The following is an 18,637-nucleotide window of genomic DNA, read 5'->3' as shown; positions in this document are numbered from 1 at the left end:
CTTATGGGTCTATTTTTTAAAAAATGTAAATGCATTCTTTGATAGGTAGGAGTTACTCCACTAAACAGCAGATGTGCATTTCAGTGTGCTGGTTCTGCTGGAGATAAACTGATTTTCCAAGCCTTGCTAAAAACTCATCTATCACAAAATTCAGTGGAGTCATTGTAAGCAGTGGGACCAATGTAAAAGCACTTAGAGCAAAAACTGATGGCTTCATCTTGAGACCAAAGAACACTACGAGATTCCTATGTATACAGAAATAAGAAAGAAAATGGTAAGTCTAAGAAAATGCCACTGAACTTTTTACCACTGCTGCAATGCCAGCAAGAACCCTTCTCCTGCTTCAGCACAGGGGAGCAGAGGTTTGTCCCATGTTGCGTGTAGTGGTGTAGGAAAAAAACATCAGCCACCAGTTCCCTGAGTAGGCAAGAACCGTGAGCATACAGATTTCTGCTAAGCTCCTGTTTGACTATGACTGTCAGCACCTCCGTGTTGGAAGAAAAAGCATTGGAGGGTCACAGAAGGCCATTCATTCCAAGGAGTAAGGAGCAAATGGGGACACCTGTGATCATTGGGTAAACCTCACAAAATACATAAATGCCGAGGACAGAGCCATTGCAAAACACAACCAAGATCATTTGGTAAGCCAGGCTTGCTCCAGTTAAATGCTTTATAAAAACAGAGTCACACTAAGTTAAACATTCAGGATCAAGTCAAACAGTACAGAGGCCACTCCTTCAAGAGTGGGACCTGTCATTTGAATTACACCACTAAGGAAAGAAATTAAGGCTACGACACAGCAGACTGCAATTCCATTAACCTGCCCACACTAGTTTAGCCTGGGTAATGCCTCCAATAGACACAAATTAAATGTATAAGGTCTCAATCAAGAGTCAGGTGCTTAAAAGGTTTCATGGGTTTTTTCTTAAAATATAAAGCTATGTGTATACATGAGGGCAAACACAGAAATGTTTTTAACAACTTTCATGCTTTTTTAAATTAAATTTAAATTAAAATTTAATCCCCAGCACACCTTCCTACAGAGAGAAATACTGAATCTGGATTTCTTTCCATAACAAAATTCCACCTTTTTCCAAAAGGAGTTTCTTCTGGATAAGGAGTGCAGAGCCAGGCTCTGTTTTACAGCACAGCAGAATTTGGAGAGTGTTATTTCTCTCAGGGCTCCTTTCTTTTCAGACCTTACTTAGGCCTCTTTTCTTTTCCTACAGTGTTTCTCTAAAGTGCCAAACTGTACAAGCTGTCACCGAAATCATATAAAAACCACTCAGTCATTATTTGTGAACGTCTCAAGGCAATTGGAGTGAGAATGTGCCTGTCCTCACAGCTGCTCCTAGACAGCTGTTTCCTACATTTTTTTGCAGTTTTTATGCTGAGAGGAGATATCTTTCTAAATGTAACAGTTTACTTGAGAAAAGTTTTAATTTTTATAGAGATTTTGTCAATTCTGTTACAAATACATTGCAAAAAAACCCTTACATGTGTCAAAACATCTGCACTGACCACTCTGAGCACCTCTGCTTAAGATGAATTTTCATTAGCATTTTGCAGCTGACCTACATAACAGAATTGTTTTCCTTGGAAATGCCCTCGTCAGTTTATCCTTGCATTAGGTACGATCTATGATGTTTTAAAAGAGGTTTCTTGTCTCTATCAGAACTGAACATCATGAAAGTTTTAGATCACTTCAAAAAACAGAGAAAGAAAACAAAATCAAGTACATAACACAAAGTCAACTCCTCATACATACTGATATTTGTTTCTGTTGCAAACGTAACAAACATTTTCAGCTCACCAGCACAAGAAGAAAAAAAGCTATGAATGGGTGATTCACAAGGAAAATATTTGTTCTCAGTATAACAGGTAGCTGTGTTTTCTTATATCAGAATATATTGCAGCCCAGAGAAGAAGGAACAATTTTCTCCATAAACAGTTAAGTAGGCACTGTTAGATAAGTTCTCAGCTGCATTTACTCATTCCCTGTATTATACCCAAGTCCAGGAGTCACCATTTCAAAAACACCTTTTCTTTGGAAAGTCCCATGAGAAATTAGCTGTGCCCAGATATTTTGTGTTCTACAAGTTTTGTAATGTCCCAGAAATTGGGGGATGGCAGCAGTTAGAAAAATGGGCCTGGTACAATGGTACTAAGAGAGCAAGAACAGTTTGAAGACACTCATTCTGAAGGCCTTGAAACCAACACTGTGCTGCAATGACAACCAATATCAATACAGGCTGATTCAATCTTTCAGCACACCAAAAAAATTTGACTCTCATGATACAACACATCAGATGGATTCTTTCCAGCTCCCAGTGGAACGCCACACAGCACAGATCTGGCAGCGCAGGCCATTCAGGGAAGTTATATCTTTCAACTGCCTGCACTGTGTATGTAAAAGTTCTATCTGTATTAGTGTAACATCTCATAAGCAAACAAACATAGACATCTCTCGGTGCATATAACTTCCACAAAGCCTCTCGATGAAAGCACAGGCCTCTGCTCTTCATTTCTTAAGACACTACAAGGCAGACTGCAAGTATCACTGCAAGCACAGCCAGTGCAAGGCTCAGCCCAGCTGCAATGAAAGCAGATCAAATCTCTTGCATAGCAAACACATGTCCCAGGCTGCCAGCACACCTGGAGGTAAGCACCAGCTTCACCAATGAAGGTGTCTGCAGGGCCAGAAGAACCACCAGAAGATCTCAGTGATTCTCATGTGAGTCCCTTCAGTGTCATACATGCAAGAACCAAATCTTGCAGATTAGAACAATGCAACTATTTCACTCTAACATTTATACTAAAATATGGACTCCTCAATTTGTGAGTAAGGTTGTATGCATCTCCACTCCTACAACTAAAATCAAATGAAAACAAAGCAAAGTCCAAACAATACCTTACAGCACATCTAAAGGTCAGTGCCCTTAGCAGCCAATCAAGAAGGCATGGAAATACAGGAAGGTCTGCCAAAGAGTTGAATGAAAACTTTAGATTTGGATTTGTTTGACTGAAATCAAAACTCAATTTGGAACAAAATGTAAATGTTCAGCTCCATGTACAAAAGTTGGAGCTCCCACATCTCACAAGAGACCTAAGCCATATGTACTGAATCACTTACGGATCTTGATTAAGCTTTTAAGCATATATCTGAAGAAACATTTTAAAACTTTCTATGTGATATTTTAAGACACACAAAGCAGAGAGGACAATAGATAAAAGCCTTCACATACACAAGATCCCTAAAAATGTTTTTTGGCATCAAATAACAGACTGAGCTGAGTCCTGAGTCCTGATTCAGAGATCCATTGATTATATTGCTAAGTATTATAAGCCATCTAAAATCACAGACAATCACTCTGCAGAGGCTGCTTCTCCACCATAAAGCTGCAGCTTCAATTGTAAAGGAATTAAAAAACTCATCCACTTATCTCAGTCTCCTTTATAGAGAGGATAATCCTTTTTCAGTATCCTGATTCAGGATACTGAATTTTTGTTTTAAAACTCAGAGGCATCAAGGGTGACATATATTAAAATTATTTTAAAGCCAGTAAAACATCACTGTGTGACTGAATATATTGATCTTCAGCCTGAAGCCATTTTTCATAACTTTTGAGGAGGAAAAATGTGCTCAAGAATCCTTATTCCAGGCCTTCTAGCTCAGCCATCCTTTAGTTTGCTGCTATAATACCGTACATGCATTCATGTTACAGGGCTGCAGAAACTACATGTCTATGTCAACAGATGTGTTTCTTGGAAGACAGCTACAGAAATCAAGTTTATTCAAATGTTTGCCAGCTACCATATGCTGCAATACTACTTTAAATGCAACATAAGGCTTTGGGAACATACTTTTACTGCTATCTACACTTTGTTATTTACTTTCCATTTAGACTAAATACCAGAGACGGGGCACACTAAGGGGTGCAGTGTCCTCTTTGTGAAAACATTCTACCCGTTGTAGTATTTAAAAAGAAAAAAATATACACAGCCCTACACTACTCTCGACCACTTTCAGCAGCTGCACTTTCATAGACAGGCTCTGGGAAAGATATTTTTACATGTGGCATTAATTCTGGGAACTTTTAATAATGGCCAAATATAATTAAAAATTATGCAAAAATTCCTGCCATGAAGTACAGAAAGGACTCTGTTTAAAGAAAAAGCAGTCATTTGCTCATATTCTGATCAGAAAAAAAGCAAAACACACGTGGTACAGTTTTAATATTTGAACTACATCAGGTCCAATTCTGCTCCTCTGCGAAGCGAGTGGCAAAACTCCAGAATGCAGCAGGATTGAGCCCCTGATGTTGTCACAAGCATTCAAATAAACAAACAGGGCTGTAACACATTCTAAGCTTGCACTGTGTTCCTCTAAATGAATCCAGACAGAATAAGAAAAGCACGTTTCATTGCGTTTTTGCAACACAAGGATAACAACAATGTACAAGTCTATATTATATAGAATTCACTCTCTTAAATTACAATCATCCAAATGCCCAAAACCAAACAGTTTTAAAGAGTCAAGGAAGCCTTGACACCAAGTTTGGAGGCACAGTTCTACAAAATCTGATCAGGTTGTCTGATCTCTCTGAGCTACTTACATCAGTTTTTCCTCTAATTTTCATAAATGGCATGATACAGGGATGTTTTCACATGACCTAAACATGGGCATCTCCCACAGCCAGCTAAATCCCCATGGCTCTTTTACAGACAATAAAAACTGCTGTTGATGTTCTGAATCATTCTCAGGGGAACATAAGCTAAGTCTCTGCTCTCAGTCAATTCAGCAGCTCTGAAAGGAACTGCAGAATCTGTAACTCACTCAAGTTATTCAGCATTAACACTCAAATGGCATAAAGATGGCATTCAGTTTTTAACCAGTGAGAGAAATTTTGCTTTGCCTGCATCTTCATTTTCTGTTACCTGTGATTTCTTCTCATTAACAAAAGGACTAATGATAAGCCATATGCTGAGTGCACCTCTCAGATCCTAACTGACTCTGAAAGCCTGGGCCAAAATCCAGCAAGGCCTTTCAGCACACGCATAATTTTAGGTGGATTGACATCTCAGGTTTGAATTTAAAGGCATGTCAAAGCCCATCACTGGACTGCAGCCAGAGAACTCAGCACCTTCCAGAAGAAATCCCTAAAGTTCAAATTTTAACTGAGACAATAGCCATGAAATATTTTCCTTCCTGGACAATGCATTTTAAATGTCTTAAATGGCTGTAGGAAGCATTTCCAACTCCACTACAATTTTACTGTTTAGCCTATGGCAAGTCCACCTTTTTGAACACTATCCCACAGTAAAACCAGGTCTGTTGTCCTCATGATACACCTGCATATACTGACAGTACACCCAGGAGGCTTCTCCTGCTCCCAAATGGTGCCAAACACCACACACAGCAGCTCAGGAGTTAAGGATACAATCTGACCTTGATTAAGTTATTGATCCAGCTCTGATGAGCCTATCTCACCAATGACATGGCACACACTTCCAGAACAAGAAGAGGAACTCCATCGATAAAAATAAATCTACAAATTTCTTGTGCTCATGTTTATAGTGTTTTATATTAACATTAGCACTTCTAAGACACACAAAAAGCAATTTGTGTGCCAAAACTGTCCAAGGCCAGCTGCTACCCTCTCAAAGAATGAATGAATAAATACATAAAAATACTCACGCCACAAATTTGATGGAGTTTGAAAGCAGCAGGTCTTCCACCAGATAAGCCCTTTCATTGTGCATGTATTTTATGCTATTGACCTACACAGAAGTCTTGTAGATCTTTGTTAACAATCACATGGTCAGCATTTAATGAGATAAGACCAAGCAAGATAATCTCTATTATAAATATGGACCAAATATATGGAAAAATTACTTTAAACAGTATACAAAGAACTCACAACTTGTCTCTGTATCCAAGAAACTGGTGCTAACTTTGGTCCAACCACCTGCAACATCATAACTGCTTTCCCTAGCAGATTATTCTAACAACCCCATGTATTGGGTTGCCTCAACATTGTTTCATTCAAGTCAGCTCTAAGCTATGACATCTGCAGAAAGGCTGGAATATTCTTTGGTCTGACATATGGGCCACAAACAGTCTGTGACTGTTACTATTAGTTGTTGCTTGTAGAGAAAAGCACCGGGTGATACGCGGCAGTAAATTACTTCCATAACCGTTAGTTTGTGGCATGGCAAAACCTAGAGTCAGACCACAGCCCAACAGATGGAGAATGTGCATGCCACAAAACTATATCAATTCACATTACATTTATATGCAGAAATGGTGTTTTCAAAACAATCTACCTCTCCTGCTTCCCCCAGAAATGGGATAGTTTAAGACACTATTTCTCTTTCTCTCCACCCCCACCCTCACCCCATGCAGAGAGATGCTTTGGTTTTGTTGTTTTGTTTCCTCCCTCATTTTTTTCTTTCTAATAAACACATGATTTTACTCTACAAGGCATGAATCTTGTCAATTCCCTGGCTAACATCCATTCACATATACATCAGAAGCCCACCAGGGAGTGTCACAAATCCACACAACTTTCCAAAGCCAGATTCAAATTGTGGACCTCTTACTTAGCTGACAGCTGTGTAAAATCAAATGCAGCCAGACAACTCCCCAGTGACCACACAGGTGCATGTGCTGAACAAGGCAAGTTATTCTGACTAAGACCAACATAAGTTTATACTTGAAAAGTTATCTTCAGAAAAAAAGTTTTTCTAATGGCATAATGTGATTCTGGGACCAAAAAACCACCACACCCTTTTCAGAGGAGGGGAACATATTAGCTCAGCTAGGTAGAGAGGCTGAAGGAAATCTCTGAGAGGAGCCAAATTTCAGAGGATTTCTAGGAAGATATGACTATCATTTGGCCTCAACATGGCAAGTGAGCATTAGCCAGAAATACTACAGCTCATTAATGTCTACTTTTCTCTTTTATTGATAGCTATAGAATCAAACACATGTTCTAAGTAATAAAAACTGCCTACAGACAAGGCACATAAGTTACAGATTTCCACCTCAATCTTGCTCAGTAACATGCAAGGGATTTCAGGACAGCTTGATTTGGCTTAAAGGGCTCTGTGTCACCAGTTTCTCACTCCACCCACCACAAGGCAGGAGCCCTGAGGGACAGGATTGAAGCCGTTAGCAGGATTCAGCCTAGGAACTTGCCCTAATGATTTGGAGGTCAAATTGGTCTCAGATTAGGCAACATAAAAGTAGCACTGAACAATCTTCTGCTGAACTTGCACTTTACACCTCCTCACTGGACTGAAGGCTCAAAAACTTCACCCATGAAGAACAAACAGTAATCGCTTGCAACTCCAAGTCTCTGCAGTAATATTCAGTGCATTCTTACCTATAAGCCTTTATTCTCCTTAAACTTAGGATTTTTAACCTAATTTTCCATTCCTCTTACTCCTCTCCAGCAGTGAGAGCCTGAGATTCAGAACAGATCTACTTTTAATTTTTGGAATAAAAATCACTATTGTTTTAAACTACTTTTATAACATCTCTAGTGGACAACTGGCAAGACTTCACACAGTGCCAACACAGCAATTTTATCTGCTGTAGGGAGTGCAGGAAATACCTGCTTCATCCTACCCTCTGTTCTAACACAAAACAAAAAGCTTTGGCCCTCTAAGAGTTCTTGTTCTGGATCATCCACCTATGCTGCCCACATAAAAAAAGCCAACCATTACTCTTCCAGGTACAGCACAGACAGTGGTGATCATCTCACACACTCACTGACAGAAATTCAATGTGCTAAGCATATCCTCCCCTACACGCAAGCCCAAAGTCAGATTATTAATGTCTATTCTGTCTCAGGTTCACAGATATGTAACACAACCTATTGTATGAGCAGTATGTATGAATTTCCAACTACACAGACCAATTGCTCTACCAAATAAAAAGGTTTTAGTTTTATTTCTACAAAACTCAACACTTAAACATTGTTCACTGTATCACTTGCAAGTGAACCACTAAATTGGTTTAATAAACCTGAAAAAGTCCACATACCAGGTAAGACAGTTGGTATAGCTGTGTTTTCACTTGAAAACAACTGTGGATATGCAACTGAAAAGTTAAAATTGATAACAATAAATCTGTACAAAATGCAAAGAAGAATTGAATAAACTCTGCCAAAATGAAACATACCAAAGACAGAGGCAAGATGCTGCTTATGGAACATATTTTTTCCCCACTGATTTAAGGCACATACCTCGTTCACACTGGGGTCCAGTAAAGCCATAAGTGCAAGCACATCGGTTTGGAGCCACACATCTCCCTCCATTTAGACATCCATTTTCACAGACAGCTGTATCAGAGGAAAGGCAAAAGTAATCTTTATTGTGCTACTTGCAGAAAGACATTAAAGTATATATTTGACCAGCTTAGGTAAACTGGCAAAAATGGTAAACATAACGGGATAGGAAACTTTTTTCTAGAATCTACTTATGATCTTTTCCTATTTCCTGGCCTCATTAGTATCATGAACTCATCTTTTCAAGGGAGCATAACATAAACACAGTAACAACCACAGCTTTTCTGACCTCTCAAAGCCTTTCTCTTTGGGATAGCTAGACAATTCCATAACTTAAAATTTCATCTCTAAATCCTGAAATGTATTTGTTCCTCTGCTGTACTAATGCAGTACTGAAAGGCTGTTTGCTGATGTGAAATAATTCATTATATTAACCAGAATAGCAAGATGTAATCAATATCTATCCTGGCTATGTTAGTCCAAGATATTCTTCCCCCATATGATGTTGTCACTAAATTCAGAACCCAATTTTCCTCATCATAAACTCCAAAAGCAGTTGTTCTCAAAAATAATCAGAAAATACAACATGTGCATGAAAAAAGCTTTTAAATACAGTTTGATGCTCATTGAGTAATGTTATTCTTTGTTCCGTTTCACATTCACTTCAGTAGAGAGAAGATTTCCATTTATCCCCTTTTATCCACTTGATATTTCACAGAAAAGGCAGAAATACAGCTCTTAATCCTTTCACCATGTGATCCTCCTCCAGATTATTAGGGTAAATTCCTGGTCCCACTGAAGTTCATGCAAAGTGTGCCATTGATTTTGACAGAGCACAAAAGGTTTTCATTAAATGAGCTAAACACATTTTCTCTGTCAGACCAATAGTTCACTAGATAGCAACGTGACAGCCTTGGTTAAAAGCAGTGTCTACATCCTTATTTGAGTAACTTCACAGCACTCCAGCCAAGAAGAGCAAGAGACCACCAGAGTCAGTTTGGGAGAGATTTCAAGCAGCAGATCCAGGAATGCTTTTGGCTAAGGACTAATTGAGGAAATAAAAAAATCTGTTGATCAGCTCTAACAAGACAACATCAAAATGAGCAAAATTCCTGAAGCATATGAGCTAAGTCTGATGCAAACCCTGAAATGAAAACAAGGCTTCATATTAAAAATCTTAATTTTGTCTGAAAAAATGAAAACTGAATCCCATGTAAATTCTAGCTGTATAGCCTATTGCTCTAGTGAGTGAAAAGTCCTGGAGGCCGATGGGAATTATGGTAGTGTGAGAACTACAGGATCAAGTTATATCCAATTATTATGAATTCACGTGCTGTTTATTTTAATAGTCCTGATCAGAAAGAATTCACTAGACATCATTGCAAAGTCATGCGTTTTTCTGTAAAATTCCACTATACCTGATCAAAACCAAGCTCAACAGCAGCTGAAATTTACTGCTAAAGGGTGTCCAATCCACACATCACAGAATGACCTAACTGCACACAGCATCTCCATTCCTAGCGAGGTACTTACGCTGCCCACAGTGTGTTCCTGTATATCCCTTCTGGCAGAGGCAATGGTCATCACTGCAGCTACCTCCGTTCATGCACCGGATGTTACAGTGTTGGACTTGAAAGGAAAAAAGAGTTTCCTCAGTGAAATCAAACCAGTCAGAAACATGTAACTGTCTACTGTATTACTTCACCTTTTTTTAGGGATGGATTTTGCGAACTATTAAGTATTAGAAGTCAAGGATGCACATTTTGGGACAGATACTTAAAAGGGCAGTACAGAACACAATGTAGATGTACAGTTCCTAAGGAATACATGACATGGAGCAAGAATTTGATGCCACCCTCATTCACTGAAGTCAAAGGCATTTCATATGAGCATAAATGCACAGAACCTGCTTCCTAGTTTGCAGTGTTGAGAAAAAGCCATCAATAAGGGAAAAGTACTAAACTTCTGGCAGACACCACTAAGAGAGTCTTATCATCTGGGAAATGGGGGAGGGAAGTATTAAAGCAAAGCATATATGGAAGCTCCTGAAGACAGCCCTGTTTTCCCAACACATGCAATTCCAGAAGCTGATCTGGCTAGGTGGAACTTTAGTGCATAAAAAGGAAAAATAACAGAGTGATTTCTTGCTGTATGCCATCTGTGGGCTCACCCCATCTCCAGGTAGAGCTGCTGCTGGCTGCTGTGCTTGGGAGCTGCAGAGCTCACAGACAGCACTTTCCCAGAGCCAACAACCTCCCCCTGCAAGGGGCAGAGGCAGGGGAGCAGCAGCACTCTCTCCTCAGCTGCTGCCTCACCACTTATAATGGTTAACAGGCAGTTTAATCCCCATGCCAGTAAAGCATAAAGTCTGTGCTACATTTTTCTAGTAATAAGGAAAAACATATTTTTTAACTAGATGTTAGGAGCAACTAAAAGTATGTCAGGCTGTTCATCAGGCACAGAGAAGTGGGCAGGCCTCCCAACAAAGCGAAGTCCTTACAGGTCCTGCTGTCCAATACAGCTGTGAACTGGGGCCTGCACTCCAGTAAGCAGCTGGGAAATGGTTTTCCTCTTAACAGGAACCACATGAAAGGCTCCTCCCCAGCTAGGATTACAGTCAGATCAGCATTTCAGTAGATTGTGATGGAGCACTGGATACCTAACCATGCTGTCTGAAATATAGAAATTGCAGGTTGCATCAGAGCCTGTTGCTAACAGGTGTCATGCCAACCACAGGATTTTTCCTTCTGCACAAAACCCTTAGGCATCATTTGGCTTTTTGCAGTTCAGAAGTATGTGAATGGAATTTTATTTTTATTATCAAGTAGAAATAACCGTTTTAACTGTATTGCCTTCTACAGCAATATGAATCCACAGAACAGAGAACAATCTAGCATTTAATACACTTGTACACTTAATTCTACATTTATTAAACTAAAAAAGTGTATATTACATTTCCTATGTGACTAACAGTTATGATACATCTTTGTTCTACTTTGGATGTACTTCAGGCAACAAAAATGTACTAACATTCCTCAGCAAAAAGTAAAGTTGTCTGCAATTACAGAGTGAATACACGGTGAAGATTTTTGGACAATGTCCTAAGTAGGTCAGAAAAAGGTGTATAGTTACTTAAAAAAGTGTAGTTCAACTTAGCTTCATACAATCTTAGAAAAACAGAGGGGATTACAAAAAGCATAGGAAATGATATCATCTGTCAAGCAGGGAAGGAACTTAAAAACCACAAACTGATTTCAATTAGAGCAAGCTATGCCAAGAGCTAATTTCCATTCCCACATGAAGACCAAAGCCATTTAAATAGTTTGAACTACATTTGAGATAAAAAGGTTAACAGTAGCTTGTATGATGATTTTCATATTATTTGTTCAAGTAAAAGTAAAGTATATTTCCTCATTTTGGGATAAGGAGTGGTTTTACACATAACACACACACACAAAGCTTCCATAATTTGTCTTACTGCTTCTTAAAAGAACTTTTCCAAGGTAAAATATTTCTCTCTCCTTTTTAAACTAAAATTATTACAGGAAACTGCTGGGACACCCAGTAATCTTTATTAAAATGAGCCATTTAAATCAGTGAGTTTTCTCCCTTATTACCAGGCAAGAAAATCAGTGACATGCAGTCGGTAAACTAATCACTTATTTTCTGCCCTCTTTTGAGGGAATGTTGAAAAGACTATTTCCAAAATCATACAGACTATTCTGAAATATTACCCTTCCAAAAGTTTATAGAAACACATTCAAAGGCTGTCTGGAGCTCAGATGGTGATTTTAAGAATGTATTTTTGAAAACTAGCATATTAATGCAGGTCCAGGTTCTCTTTTCTCAGCTACATCAACAATTCCATTAATGTCAGCAGAGATATTCCAGTAAATGAAACAACCTATTCCAAGATACCACATGGACAGAGACTCAAGGAAAAAGCACAGGAATTACCATAAGGGTGGTAAATTAATGCATATAGCTTTGCCTTATCTCAGTATGCACAGGGAAGGTTAACATTAGTAAATTATTGTTTTTAATCAATTATTGTTCTTTTTCACATCCAGTTTGTAAACAGTCTGCACTGGGAATGTCCGAAGTCAAAACAGGAATAACTGCAGGAACACAACTTTATAAAACTGCAGAAGAGCCAGCAAAATCAAACATATCCACACAGGCTTTGTGTGTGGGCAAGAGTTGTGTTTGTTATCAAACTGAAACAACAAGCTGCACACTTAAGCATAACAGTCCCTGAGTTTTTAAATAAATCCCCAGCAAAACTGAGCAAAGACTTCATCACGCCCAGAGCTCTACCAGAACCACAAGCGCTCACGAGACGTGCGGGAGCTCACCAAGCAGACGAGAGGTCACACATGTGCCATCGACTCTGCGATGCCAAGCTAAGAGGCGTGGGGTGTGCGGGTCTGCAGTCCTCGGGTGGGAGCAGCAGGGTTGCTGTGGCACAGCAGCCCAGGCTGAGGGTGCGTGCAGGGCAGGCAGCGGGCACGGCGGGACAGGCTGCCTCTCGCCTCCGTGCCACTGCCGAGGAAACGCTCCCAGCCCGGCCGTGCATGACGCAGGGCTTTCCCTGCCAGGAGCTGTAAACAAGGAATGACGGCCTCATCGCATCCCAGATGCTCAGCATGCTTTCTCTGTCGAGTGACTGACTCAGGAGAGAGATGGCAGCGAGCGCCAGCACGGGACGCGGGGCCTGCCGCCCTGCACAGGCTGGAGGGAGAACCCACAGCAGCCTCAAAAATTCTGGAAACACTCGAAATTCGTGACCCTTTACCACCTCTGACTGCAGTAGAACATAAGGGAAGGGGCTGAGCCCCAGGTTTTGCTGCCATTGAGTGGACACCTCCCATAACACCCAAGGAGGGGAGTCCCAGGGTGCAGAGCCAAGGATCAGGCTCAGCCCCCATGGCAGGCAGCGGCTGAGGGAGACCTCATTCCTCAGCTGTGCCTCTGACACTGCTGCCAGGGGAGCAGAGCACACCCTGCCTTGCACTCAGGCAGTGTCAGCAGCTTGCTGGGGGACACGGACACGAGTCTCCACCAGCTGCCACCCCCAGCACCCACAACAGCTCCCGCTACCTCTGTCACAGTTCCCATCCTTCAGACACAGCCCCACCAGCAAATGCCTTCCCTGTTTCAGCAAGCCCAAACCATTCTGAGTCAACAGGCTGGAAGCAAAACCAGCAGTTCAGCTCAGAGACACACCTGACCCATAACCTTGGGGGCAGCAGGGGGTGCCTGATGCTGAAGGAGACACGTCCTCCTCATTCACTGCCTGCTCTCACAGGGGCAGAGCAGCAGCTCCAGATACACGGCAGGATCACAGAGCATGTCTACAGCACAACAGGGGCCTGGCTGCAGCACCAACTGGCACTGCCACAGTAGCCAAGGCCTGGGCAGTTTGGGAGGCAGCAGTGAAGCAGCCACCACAGACCTGGTGCAGCACAGAGCACTGGACATCTCCTCTACAGGTGCACCTGCAACATCAGAGCACCCACACATCAGAGCTAGCAGGGAGAGGCCTCCACACTTGGCAACCTGCTCTCCAAGCCTGCTGGAAGCACAACCAAAAATTCACTAATTACACAGAAATAACCACTAACTCAGCCAGCGAGTTTACTGATGTCACTAAAATCCCTGCTGAGAAAACCACTGGTTGATCTTTTCAACCACGGTTCAGATTCCTAAAGCTGACTCGTAACCAGAAAAGTCCCAACAACTGACCTGCGTGAGAATCAAACTTGGAGGCTTTGTTTTGCTCTCTGATCCACATTCTCTGCAATTGGCATCAAATATTTGATTTCAACAGAGAACCCGGCCATAAGTCACCCATAAATCAGTTTCTGTCTATGCCTGCTGTAAAACACTTTACCTGCTATAAAACCTATGCCCACTACTGATTCCTTAAGTACTAAAGACACATGTAGCTTAAAATATTCAAAAGATGCCTCAGACACATCTCATATATCAGAAGCTATACATTTAAATCTGAGAAATCATGGCATTTTCACTCATTTTTGTCATTTGTATTTTGAATGTGACAAACCTGTATCATATACATTTGATTTTTTTATTATTTCAAAAACAGTTTTTTATCATTTGTTAAAACCTATAACTAAATTTTCATGAACACATATTCTGACAAAATATCAACTGTTACCAAAGGGAGCTGACAGTAACCGTTTGGTGTCAAACAGTATTTTTTATGTTTATGTTTACTTTGTTTCCTAATAGCAAATATAAGCCATTGTGGCCTATTGTGCAAATACATATTCATGGACTTTTGTCTACAGTGCCAACAGAGCAAAGGACTTAAATAAAGTATATGTTCTGTAAGTACTAATATGTTGGGACATAAAAAAATACTGCACAGAAGCAATGGAGTCTTTTATCTCTACAGCTTAAAGACACTTTAGCTTTTAGAACTGGTATGTTTTAATAAAGAAAGGTGATGTAACCACATACAAAAAAGTATTTTAAATTACTGCAGAAATTAAACAAGATAGAAACCATATCTTTTTTAAGTCAACTGCTAAGTCTATTTGTAAAGTGTTGATACTTATACTGTGTACAGAAAAGCAGCATTTAAAAGTGGGCAAACGTCTGCTGCAATGTAAGGAAAATAATGTCAGCACTGATTAAAGCTTAGACTATTCATAGCTAGAAGAAATAACTGTCAACAACCAAACTAGCCATGTCATATAAGCTTTACAAGCTTCTCGACTAAAAACTGTAGTAAAATCCTGCACCCACTTATCTGTGCAACTCCAATGAAGGCTAAAACTAAGGAGATCGATGGTAGAATATTTCAGAAAAAGAACCACAAGAAGAACTGTAACTTTACTCTTATTCTATTTTTCTTTTTAGTCTTGACTCATAAAATATTTTAGTGTGGCCAAAGAAAAAAATGAGGTAATACTAAGGCCCACTCATTCCTGCCTTTCATAAAGGTGCCAAAACATGTAACAGATGTAGGGATATCTCTCTCCTTCTGTACCCTGAAGGGTACTTGGGAGAAGGTCATACTTTCCTTTGCTGGCTGACAAGATTAAGGCATATGCACCTGGTAAAACAGTAGCTGCAAACCCAGGCAGGAACACAACAACACACGTTTGTGCAGCACTTTGCACCCTTCTCTACTTCCAGCACTCTCTGGGAACTTCACAGTTCTATACCCTCCTCATGCTGGCCTCTCCCTAATAGACATCACAGGAGCCTGAGAAAGGGGTTGAACTACAAAGAACAATATTTACCATTTTAGTACATGCCATTCCATTACATTCCGCAGTTGTTATTGCTTTTCCACTGTTATTGCATGAAAAGGATGCTAAAACCACAAGCTGAAGTGGTCAGTTGTGTGGGAAAACTTATCAACCAGGAAGGCAAAAAATGGCAAGGTAAAAATACAGAGGCAAAGCAGCCCACACATTGAGTCTCAAAAGATATGCAGAACTACAAGGATGACCATTTGGCATAATATTGCAGACCTCAGCTGAGTGAATCCCCCACTGACTTCAGTTAATGCGTTGTTCAGATAGTTATAGGCATTTGTGGGAACCAGTTTCCCCCAAATTTTTTCCAGAAACTTCACATTTCACATAAAAACATACAGCACAGTGCCTAGTTTATAACCCTCACAATGAGAGGAGAATTACAAAGCAAGTCAAGTTCAGCCAACTGTCAACAGCCATCCCTCTCATTATAATTTTTGTGCTGTACACATGTGCATGTCTAACATGGAATAGAGAGAAGGCATTTTTCAGAAAGCAGGGAAGACTGGAATTAGTGTTACAAAGTGGCATATGAAAGGAGCTTCCAATAAGACTAATTTGGTTTTGATTTGGCAAAAATAAAAGTCCCCAATAGCTAGTCTCTGAGTCACTCTTCAGTTTCATCATAGGCTATGTTTTCTTTCCTGTGGTAACAGTACGTCTGGTGACTCGAAGGTTATTTGTCTTAAATATTGACCACTGAACTCTTTTACATACCTTAGTAGCTTCACAGACTCAAAAGAACAATATCAAAGGCACAGGAGAAATACTTACTTGATTTTGAACCACAGGAGGGGGCTATCTGACCATTTGGGCATGTGCACATGTTTGGTCTAGAGCAAAATCCATCCCCACAGGAATGTCTGCAGATTGCTAGAAAGAAAACATAAATGCCTTTAAAATATGTTTCAAAAACCCCAAGCAAATAAAAAAACACCTGATAGAAAATTCAGTACCATAATACAAATACCTACAGACTTGCTAAATTGCATACAACAGATCCCAAAACGGTTCCTCCTGTACATCTGCATCTCTGTAGAGGACAGCTAAAACCTAGACCTTCACCATCCGCTATGGAAAAGTCTGGGAACATGCCACAGGCCACACTAAATATAGTGAGATTTCCTTGGAAAAGCGAAACTGTTGTCCATTTTGCCAGACTACTCTTGGAGGAAGGATGGCACTGAAGCAGCATTACAAGGCTTCCTTTATTCCTGCAGCAGACATGCACAAGCACAGAACTCCCATCTGACAGCACATTGCCTCAGTATCTCTGGAGTGAGTCTTATCAGCCTCAGGCAAAGTGCCTTTAGGAGTTACTTCTGGTACACTATTCCACTACACATGAATAAACACACAGCATTATGATGCATCTATGTATATATTTATATCCCTACATAGACATTTCAGGGATATGGTCCAAACAAGCAGAGAAAATGTACTTCTTGGCCCAATGCTGTTACCTCCTTCCATTTACCCAAATAGATTGACGTATTCCATAGCTACTCACTCCCAAGAGTTCACACACCCCTTGGAACCCTTTACCACAGTCTTGAACAGAACATGTGGATGAGATTAATCCTTTGTTAAATAGTGGTATCACATCACCGTATTGTAGCCCATGAAACTTTGTATATTAATTTAGTTAAATTGGTAAAAAAATTATGCACAGCTGCTATTGAAAACATATCAAAACACATTTCAGTTCTGGTATACAATTAAAAACACCCTGACATAGAGGGACAAAGATAAACCTCAGTCATAACACAAAACTAGATTAACTTACGGACTATGCATTGGTTTCCACCAGGTAAAGTTTTCCATCCAGGGCAGCAGTAGGCATTGTAACGTGATCCACACACATTTGGTCTGGAAAAAAAAAAAAAGAGGACAAATTCTTATTTTTACTCAGAAATATGTTTTAAACCTAGAGCCATTAAAATGGAAAAAGTAAATCACCATAATACACATTTCAATAATTAAATCTAGAAGTGCTGGATGTTTCTAGCAGAACAGTTTGCCTTTGGTTGTTGGGGTTTTTTAGGTAACATACACTTTTACAAATTGAAGATCACATTACAAACACAAAATCAAATCAGTAACATCTGAACAACAGGAACAGAGTGGGCAAACCTTGTCTCATATCACTGCATAACTGGAGAAATAACTATACAAGGTTTTTGAGCAAAACTCCCATTTAAACACAAAAGGAGGGATCACATCCATCATCATTAGTGAGCACAGAGGAAATCCAGTACTCTTTGATTGATAATTTTTAAGCTTCATGTTGCTTCCTCTTGCTTACCCTAAAGCACTATTACTGTTCCTGTTTTGTCCATGAGAAAAACTACATATGTATGAGTGAAACATGACAAGCAGAACATTAGCCAAATAAATGAGCCAAAATTCTTCATTACTAAAAATTTCTACCAAAAAAAGAATCAAGAATCTGAGTGTATGTAGAGAGAGAGGGACCTGTGAAATGAATCTGGGGGGTCTACTGCCCTTCTTAAATCATGGATCCATAGGAACTTTTCTTTGCAAACCATTCCTCTCACATCTACATTTACCGAGTCGAATAACTATACCACTAGAGTTCCAATGAAAGCTGACAGGACATGACACTATTCTTATCATGAATTTATTGGTAAAACCAGGAAAGTTGAAATGATTTTATACTCCCCAAAGAACATATTTTATATTTTTTTAATCTATCTTGCCCTATTTATTTAATGCATCTATCCATGCAAATAAAGCCAGTAAGAATAGCTTCAGCAATGGGAAAACATACCTTCTTTTGTTTTATGTTTAATAATCTGAGCAGAGGAAAATTTTACAACCTCTATTAATATTGTGAGCAATTACTTAATAGATTAATGCAGATAGAGCTGGCTATGAACTTCCTGGAAACAGCTCTATTAAAACATTGTATACAGATTGAAGTGCTTACTGTTTTAGAAAGGGGTTTTTATTATTGCTCTTGGTTCTTCAGAAAGTTCTTCATTCCTAGTATTGCAACGTCTAAGTAAACAATAGTTACCTCATATGGTG

The 18,637-nt window shown here is 39.8% G+C and overlaps 1 protein-coding gene across 1 annotated transcript in view; it reads right to left on the bottom strand.

Moving 5' to 3' along the window:
* The window catches only part of FBN1 (fibrillin 1), a 130,885-nt gene extending 113,437 nt beyond the window's left edge, over window positions 1-17,448 (bottom strand). The window contains exons 1-4 of the mRNA XM_009070106.1: window positions 17,373-17,448; window positions 16,361-16,459; window positions 9,828-9,923; window positions 8,253-8,348 (exon numbers count right to left, since the gene is read on the bottom strand). Of these exons, the coding sequence (XP_009068354.1) occupies window positions 8,253-8,348; window positions 9,828-9,923; window positions 16,361-16,412 (244 nt within the window). The 5' untranslated portion in view covers window positions 16,413-16,459; window positions 17,373-17,448. The remainder of the gene's footprint in view (window positions 1-8,252; window positions 8,349-9,827; window positions 9,924-16,360; window positions 16,460-17,372) is intronic.
* Between the last annotated feature and the right edge of the window lie 1,189 nt (window positions 17,449-18,637).

Source organism: Acanthisitta chloris, unplaced genomic scaffold (genome assembly GCF_000695815.1).
Source record: "Acanthisitta chloris isolate BGI_N310 unplaced genomic scaffold, ASM69581v1 scaffold11922, whole genome shotgun sequence".
NCBI classification, from domain to species: domain Eukaryota; kingdom Metazoa; phylum Chordata; class Aves; order Passeriformes; family Acanthisittidae; genus Acanthisitta; species Acanthisitta chloris.
The sequence above is the reverse complement of the archived record's forward strand: the minus strand, read 5'-3'. Positions and strand labels throughout refer to the sequence as shown.